The 8,873-nt window shown below is 37.4% G+C and overlaps 1 protein-coding gene and 1 long non-coding RNA gene across 7 annotated transcripts in view; one reads left to right on the top strand and one right to left on the bottom strand.

Annotated features, from left to right (window-relative positions):
• Positions 1–1,823: 1,823 nt before the first annotated feature.
• The window catches only part of STARD9 (StAR related lipid transfer domain containing 9), a 106,318-nt gene continuing 99,268 nt past the window's right edge, over positions 1,824–8,873 (bottom strand). For 5 of the 6 annotated variants that reach the window (XM_027458580.3, XM_027458581.3, XM_027458584.3 and 2 more), the window contains 8 exons: positions 8,674–8,820; positions 7,927–8,032; positions 7,207–7,349; positions 6,529–6,593; positions 6,236–6,441; positions 5,734–5,813; positions 5,224–5,382; positions 1,824–3,770 (listed from right to left, as the gene is read on the bottom strand). In XM_027458580.3, the coding sequence (XP_027314381.1) occupies positions 3,669–3,770; positions 5,224–5,382; positions 5,734–5,813; positions 6,236–6,441; positions 6,529–6,593; positions 7,207–7,349; positions 7,927–8,032; positions 8,674–8,820 (1,008 nt within the window). In that variant the 3' untranslated portion in view covers positions 1,824–3,668. Of the gene's footprint in view, positions 3,771–5,223; positions 5,383–5,733; positions 5,814–6,235; positions 6,464–6,528; positions 6,594–7,206; positions 7,350–7,926; positions 8,033–8,673; positions 8,821–8,873 lie in introns of those variants that run through there. The other variant, XM_027458585.3, reaches the window with a different exon arrangement.
• Positions 3,677–6,141, top strand: LOC140002642 (uncharacterized). Its single transcript, XR_011809685.1, has 2 exons — positions 3,677–3,790; positions 5,274–6,141. It is a non-coding gene; the product is annotated as an uncharacterized lncRNA (long non-coding RNA).

Below are 8,873 nucleotides of genomic sequence, written 5' to 3'. Positions count from 1 at the left end.
CTGTTTTGTGTCCAAGCTGGTGATGTACAACCTCTTTGTACTGGGGTAAGGTACAGAAAGGTACGCTGCCATGAAGCGTCGTGCAGAGAACATATGGTAACTTCTGTCCTGCATGCTATTGCTTTGCTTATACTGAAGTATATTTTGTTATATGATGGGAGGTGGAGGGAGAAGGTTGAAACAATAATGATAAAAATGTGCTCTTGTCTCTAGAACTGACTTTATTTGGGTATTATATATAAAACTGTTTGCATGGATACCCTAGCCAGTACTGGTTTCATGAACTCAACATACCTGAATAGTCCTTCTCTAACACAACGTGCCTGGAAATCTTCCTTTGAAAGGTGGCCAAGCCTGAGGACCAGTGTACTACTACCAGAGCGTACAGTTGTGCCCTGTGGGGCAGAATCCAGTTCTTCAGTGGGAAGCAGCAGGTAAGAAATACCTCTTTTTATTTCCTTTTATCTTTGTGCAGTTAATACAGTTCCTGGACGTTCTGTGGTTACTATGTAAAGGCAGACACATGACTTTATAGACAGCCTTAGAAACAATTGCATAGCACTGGAGGGACAGTAGGGACAGGAGTTCATTGCAGGCTAGGTAAGAGCATGCAGCCTTCCTTGAATCTGTCTTTCCTACTGCAGACTATTCCTCATTATCTTTTGAGAGATAAATTGAACTGTATTAACTCCCTTATAGATGTTCAGGTTGCAGGAGCTTTGTAACCAGCCTCAATAAGATGCTTCAGTCAGTGCCTTGTTTCAAAACAAAACAAAAAACCCTTTGCTTGGACTAGGCACCGAGTCACAGAAACCAAATTAAAGCAGTGATTAGCTGCTTGGCTCATGTGCCACAAATTCCTACTTGGAGAAGTAGGACCCCTACAACATATATCACAAGCTAGCCTTTATGTTTTTTCCTTAATCCAGTGCAAATGTCCACTTTGGACAGCACCTTTTCCTGTGTAAGTACAGTTCCATAGACAGGTATCTGAACTAGAGGAAAATACCACACGGTGCATGTTCTTTCTTGTGTAGAAAATACCATTTATTGTGAATATGAAAATAGCAATCTTGATTAAGAGCAGAGATGCAACAGTAGGTGGTACAAGACACTTGGTCTGATCATCTACTGCTCAGCAGTAATTTACAGGAAGTTGGGTTTTTCCCATTGTAGATTAACAGATTAGGTATCTGCTAGGTTTTTATTTCTTCCTTCCAAACAAACCAATGCCATACGTAACAGGTACCATAAAATGTTATATTTGCAAATGAAAACATTCATATAAATAGGCTTTTTAGTATCAAGTGAAGATTGTATTAAAAAAAAGTTACATTAATACCGATAAAAATAAAAATTAGCTTTGATAGCATATAAAAACGTTTCAAAACAAGCATATATAAATAACTTAATTTGTAAACATAGAAAAAACAATCTTATGTATATATAAAAATAAACATCTGATGCACTGTACAATAAGACATTATCCTTCATAGGCACTGGTATCAACCAACAGGAGTCCCCCTTGATGTTTTTCCTACAAAACTACTTTAACACTAGTGCCATGTCTAAAATAAAAGAAAAGAAGCGAAGCACTGAGCAAATCTCCTGTAGAATGTATGAAGACCTCCCTCACCTCTGCCTGAAATCTGTTGGAAGCAGCACAGGGGACGGAGCCAATACCCTGTGCTGCAGTTTCCACTCACTTTTTCTAGGGCTTTTATATATTGCCTTATACAATCTTCTTTTTTTTTTTTATTTTATTTTTTTATTTTTTGCTTCCCACAGAAAGGTATGACAGGTCCCAAATGTGGAAAGCTGTCTTTTTGTGCAGCTGCTGGGGCCACGGAAGATGCATAACGCTGGAAGCAAACCGTGCCATGACTCAATTTGGCAGGCTTTTAAGAAAAGGCTGAGCCTCTTCAAAAGGGCATGGTAATATAGTGGTGGTAACTTTTAACCAGGACCACCTAAAGATGAAAGCAAAGCAAATTTATAAAGTGAAATCTATTTTCCTACCTGGTATAGTCTGGGGAAGGGCGGGGGAAAGAGCCTTGCTGGTATGCCTCAAAACTGCTATTTTCTTAAATATCAATTTAAAACAGCTACCATCTTCTGTTTTAAAACTTAATCTATTCATGACAGGAAGTAACGTAGAAGCTGAGAGCCAAAATTACGCCTGTGCAAAGTTATAGTTAAAAGTAGATCTCGGCTTGTGACACAAAGGTGAGAAGTGCAACTAGCTTCATTGTGTGCTGGGGAAATATGTCTCTTACTGCAAGTGTGTTAAAGTAGCAGAGGCCAAATGGTAAGGTGGATGCTTGAATACACATTTCTCACTTGACAAATCTCAAGTGCAACAGCTTCTTGAACTATGTCGGCTTTTCTTGAACTAAAGAAAGAATATTATAGCAGCTTTTATTGCTTAGTTATCTAAATGATTCTTTACTGTTGTGCTGAAGAACTAAATGAAGTTATTTAGATATTTGATTGTGGTTTTGTTTCATTTTAGGAATGTGTGACCAAGCATGTAAAGCCTAACAACAGGATTGTTGGACAAAGCTCAACAGAAATGAGGTAATTGAATGGGGAGACTCTATTCGCTGCTGTGAAGACAGCTGTTCATGTTGTGAACAGAAGCGTGATGGTAAGAACATGGTCTGCGCTAGATTTTCAATTCTTAATGCTTCTGGGTGTGCTTAAGTATAGAAAGGCAGGTGGAAAAAGCCATTATGGAAAAGTGCTGGAGCTACTCTCTTTGCGGGATTGAAATTCTAGCAACAAGCTGATTACTCAGTACTATTCCCTATTAATGACAAGGTCTTATTGTTCACAACTGTCAGTTTGGTTTCTCTACTTCAAAGCACCTAAATCTGCAGTGCAGTAGAACTGTGTCCTGAGGTGTGGTGATTTCCAATATTGCTGCATAGTGTAGTGGCAATCTGAAACAGCCTACGCTGCCTACTGGAAGTAGTCAGCAAACTAGATGAGAAAAATCTAGCCAGGGTGTAGGGTGGCTAGTGGATATCGTGCTGATTTTGACCTCCCTTCAAAGGGAAGTAAATCATTTAGCCTGGCAAGTGGACTATATCATTACTGTTTGAGGAATTCCGCATTTGATACTTAGCTCAGTGTCAGTAAGTGGCCTTGCACTTCTGCTTAAGAACTTGTAAAAGCTCTCAAGCCATGTGTGTACTGTTTGAAGTTTTTACTGTGTTTAATTGTTTCCATTGCTTTTTTCTCACCACTGCTTAAACTTCCTTGAAGAGAGAATATTGATCTTTATAACAACTCCTCAAAAACTAAAACGAAGTAATACACTTCTGTATGTAAGGTCCTGGATATTGTAAACAGAATTCTCTTCCTCTGCTGTGGGTAGAGGCAGCACACCTTCCTAACTGCTCCAAAGGGATTTCTTCCACATCTGTCTCCAGAAAGACAGGTTCCTCATTAAAAACTTGCTGGATTTCTTCTAAGCAGCATTTGCTAAAACGATCCTTTTTTTTCCAAACTGTACCTTTGTATAGTCCAAAGTTACCAACGAGACTCCTCAAGTAAGGTTTGACTGTGCCTGTCTTATGAGCCAGTATGTTACATTACCCTTATGGATGCTTGCGTCTCTTGATGATCTTTCACATGTTCTTAAATATTCTGGTTTCTTCTAAATGCTAACTAGCAAGAAAGTGGGCTAGTCGAGCAATGACCAGAGGCTGGCGCTTTGCAATGGAACTCAGGAGCCTTGCTGGGATAGCTGGAGCACCAAGATCCACCTGTAGAAAGTAGAAGAAAGGTATGTGGTTGTGGCTGTGTTGTACCCATTTTTGTACAAAACATTTATCCTGCCTGGAATAGCTCTGATGCTGCAATTTGCATGGTGGTTTATATCTTTTCTTCCCAATACTCTATGGACAATCAAAGCTTGGCATATTCGATACTGCTTTCCCACCCACACTGGTTTTGAGTTTGAGCTTCGACCAAGTATTGCTAGTTTGAAACAGTGGTGCTGAAAATTCTTATGCATATATTAATTAAAGAGCAATATAAAATGTATATTGTAAAATGCATATACATTACATATATGCATTTCAAAGGCATACACTAATTATTTAAAGCTAATATTTTAAAACTTGTATCAAAAAATCCTATAAATGGAATTAATTCTTTAAAGTTAGCTCTAAGTTGAGCCCTTTAAAGTTAAGAAGAGCATGGTGTTCTCTTCTGGATGTTTCTAAGTGATTGGAACTGCTGTCTCAAATGCAGCCTACTTCTCAGATGACTGTATTCTAATTCTTAACTGGAATCCCTGTCTTGACTTCTCTTTTATATCTGTTAGGTGCATAGATTTAATGACTTTTGTTGAAGAAAGTTAACAATAAGCATTGTCATGCATTTTGAAAACAACATAACCAATGTACATGTACATGTATGTTTATAACAAGATGAAAATGCGAACAGGATTCTCCAGTCTCTGTCACTGGATGAATAAGCTACTGGCTCACCATATGAGAATGTAACATACTAAATTGCAAATAAGCATTTATAGAAGAGCCTTGGTGTCCAAAGATGCAGGTTGAGGTGCTGTAAAAACATGGGATGAAGTGCTTAAAAGCACTGTCTTAAAACTGGTATCTAACATGATGTACAGTAATTCAGGGCATGAGGTGGAGGTGAATTCTATGGTCACTTAATACAAGTCTTATGCTATGCTCTGTGTGTATACATACATACACAGACAACATAATAGAAATATATTAGTATATATATTATATATATAGCATAATTATATATATAACATGTTTGTATATATACATATACACACACAATATAATAGAAATATATAAAATATATATTTCTATAATATATAATTAAAATATAAAATAAATACAATATACAATAATATAATATATATAATATATATTATATGTGTGTATATATAATTATACATATTATAAAATTAAATATAATATTAAATATATATTTCTATTGTGTGTGTATATATACACACACATTATATATATACACATAAAATTATGCTATATATAATATATATACTAATGTATTTTATATATATTATAGTGTGTGTGTGTGTGTATATATGCACACACTTATTTATTTATTTATTTATAAATAAATAAATAAATAAATAAATATCTTTGGTTACTTCCTACCTCTGAAATGTAACAGCTTTTCACATCCAGAGTTGGACATACTGCAAAATCCTACCTGTGCCATGTAAATAACTCTGGTGATCTCTCTTCCATTCACTACATCAGGTTCCAGTATCCAGGCGCTTGGCAGAATTTCTCCTCTCACCACGTCTTTACAAGGGTGAGGCATTGAAGCATCGTAGACAGACTGAATAGCCAAGACAGACAAGTTCTCCTGCATGTGAGAAAGTGTAAAGAAGACACTGAGTTTTTTTTTTATACGGACAGTAATGTTTTGTTTACTGTGACACATATTTCTCATATTACTTATTAAATAAGCTCTTGTTTTCATAGAATCCTGTTTGTTTGTGATCAGAATAAGCTGTAACAATTATATTACTACCTCATAGGACTTGATTCATGATTGTCACTTGCAAGTGGATTTTATACATAAATCACTTGTATCATATCAGCATAGCTTTTTTTCTTCCACTGCCATTTCTGGAATTATCAGCACTAACTTCTCTTCCTTCTCTTCTTGAACCATGAGTTTAGAAGAGTTACTTAGAGAAAACAGGCAGTTTACCTCTTTGGCTTCTACAGTGATGCAGCAGAAGTCCCGGGGTTGCTTTAGGTAACACAGGGAGGTATCAGTCACTAAATACACTGTGGAAAAAGCATCCAAGAAAGAAAGAAAGGAGGAATTAGGCTTGGACAACTTTACCTTGTCACAACTTCCCTTAACTGTACGAATGCGTTTTAACTCTTTGTTGCAGCTGTTCTAGTTAATATGCTATAAACAATATGTGTCATTAAGATACTACTTTTTCAAGTTACTTAAGGTTTATTCTACTGATCTTCTGACTTTTAAACTACTGCTTCTATCTGTACTGCTGCAGCGTCCATTTAATACAAGCTGTACTTTGAACAAGTCTTGCAAAAGGGAAGTTCCCTTATTAAATAATGAAATCATTTATTCAAACTGGAAAAATTGTCAACCAGGAAGAAAGTTAGAGACATCTTATTTCAATCTAAGCTGAGAAAGTACCTAATGATAGTGCTGGTCAGTTGGTTGTGTTGGTACTCACCCAGCTGGATGTGGCTGGTTACCTTCTTGTGTATTCGAGCTGTGTTGATGGTTCTGTCATACAGATGCCTTTTCCCAGGATCTCTCACTAGTCCCCACACAGATGGGAGAGGTCTTTCTATCACTCCTGCTCCCAAGAATCCATGCTTTGTTGCTGAAGGGAAAACTTTGTAGTAAACCAGCACCTCTTTTTCTGTACACTGGTATCTGTCAAACACAAATGAAAAGTCTTGGCACAAAAAAGGGTAAATTGCATTAAAAATCTCCCATTATAAAGACCTGCCATAAACTTACTTCCAACCACCTGCTGCTTGGCACATGTAGAGATTCCTCAGGTTATGAGAGCATGCTGCCATTACCTTAGAAAACAATGACAAATGTAGAGGTAAGAGAAAGTCATATGAATTGTCTTCAGCTCTTGCGTGCTGTTACAGTGTCTTCTACTCACTTGGCTTTACAATAAATACTTAGCGTTATAGTGCTAATAGTCTTTTGGGAGTAGTAAGAGACAGCCTGACTTGCTCTCTGCTGAAGGAGGATTTATATGTGCCTAATATACAATATCCTAGGCTATTGTGAGAAAACAGGGAGTGAGGAAGCACATGTCTCCAAATCAAGTGCTTCTATCCTGAAACATGAAGTTTGTATGCTTTCCTTCTGGCTACACCGTTGTACATGGTTACACAGATATATAAAACCTGCACTGCACAAATCCTTGGGAACTAGAAGAGTTCAGTTCAGCAGTTTCACCATATTCACTGATGCATTTCAGCTAACATGCAACACTCTCCTGAACTGCTCTTCCACTGTTGCAGCCTGCCTCACCTTCCTCCACATTTAAAACTGATCAGTGTCCTCCTCTGTACCTAACAAGTAGCAGCTGGGAGCGTAAAGTAAGTCTTGTCCAACACACTTTCAGTACAACTTCCAGTAGGAGGTACAAGAAAAAGCAAAAAGTGCTTATTTACTCACCTCAGTGGTAGCATTGGCTAAGATATGTTTGGCTAAATCTTCGTATCCTTTTGTTGAAGAGGAGCTGACTGAAATAGTTAATCCATGGGTGAACCTACAGCTGATGCTACTAGAAGGAAGGGGTGGCTGAATTCTGCTGGCTTCTGCAGGAGACAAAAAAAAGTTGTAAGTGGAAAATATAAAGAGGAAAACAATCACTAAATTGCTGCAGAAGGTGTAATATTAAGCAGTTTACAGGGATTTAAACCCTCTATTACAGCAACTGATCCACACGATCCTGATGAACGACTGACAATATTATTTGTCTAGACAATCTATGTGTTGATAATTACACCGCAGTTATATTTTACATCACTCAACTTTAAAGGTTATTAACCACATACACGCTAACAATTTGAAGAAGAATAGACAACATGAATTTTGGGAATAAAAATAACAACTTGCATGTATGGTCCTATATTCTTTGCAGCCTTAGCCTCATGCTCTCTATACAATTATGTTCCTCCCAGCCTCTCTATACAATTATGTTACAACAACAAAAGAACCAAATCTGCATTTACTTTTCCAAACTCTAGCTACTGGTGGACAGTATTTTTCTGAATTCATGTAATAGAAAGACAGCCTCAAAATACTAGAATCAGATTTGGACTTCCATAAGTAACAAATATCATTAGGTTTTGGGATACAACTCAGACATAAGCAAATGTATGATTTACTTACCCAACGTTGAATCCTTCTGTAGTTGCTCTAACATATAAAGTTGACTGTTTCTAACAGCTGAACGACCTCGTGCATCTCTTGAAAGCAATACATTTCCAGAAGAAACCTGGTTTAGGAAAGAGCAGAAATGGGGGCTTTTGGTTTGAACCAGGAAAAATAAAACATTACACAGCAAGTGGAATATTCCTAACAAACATGCTTTACAAGATTGTAATTTTCTCTATATCATAGGATAAGTCCTTTGCCTTTGATTAGGTTAAGAAAGGGTAGCTCAACTCTGGAAGTTTAGCAAACAAAGTGTGACAAGCTAGCATAGGTACCTACTCTAAAAAGTACTTTACAAGTTCATTTTTACACACACACAAACTCTCAAATCAATCTGTGCATCTTTCTTCATTGAGGGAGGCACAGTGAAAATACCAGATTCTGGTTTACCACAAGCAAATGCTCCTTCTTTCTAAAAACGTGACAGATAGCGGCATTGATGTCAACAGTACACACTGGCTCTTACATTTAAACAAACAAAAAAAAATCTCAGAAAAAATGAGAGTCACTGTATTCTGGCAATTATGTGGTAATACTCTACCCCATGTAACCCGTCTGTGCACTACTGACACAAACTTGCCCTGCTTGATAGCTGCAACAGAATATGAACCATCAGAATAAAAGGTTTCTATCCTTGTTCTCTCTCTCTGTTACTGTGGAAGCATTAGGAGACATGAGTCTCACAAGGCAGTTCTTTCTCACCTGTCCATCCCAGCTGCTGAGTTTACTGGCAGCATAGGCAGCAGTATTGCTACTGTTGTAACCAGACGTTGGGCCAGAGGAGAGGCTGAGGCTGGATTCTGTACATAAAGTGCTTGTACTTGCGAGAGTCTTCAGCCTTGCTTCTTCCTGTAATAGATGTCACAGAGCCACAAATCAAACTACACAATCTTACCTTGCAC

This window comes from Anas platyrhynchos, chromosome 5, assembly GCF_047663525.1.
Source record: "Anas platyrhynchos isolate ZD024472 breed Pekin duck chromosome 5, IASCAAS_PekinDuck_T2T, whole genome shotgun sequence".
In the NCBI taxonomy this organism is placed as follows: Eukaryota; Metazoa; Chordata; class Aves; order Anseriformes; family Anatidae; genus Anas; species Anas platyrhynchos.
The sequence above is the reverse complement of the archived record's forward strand: the minus strand, read 5'-3'. Positions and strand labels throughout refer to the sequence as shown.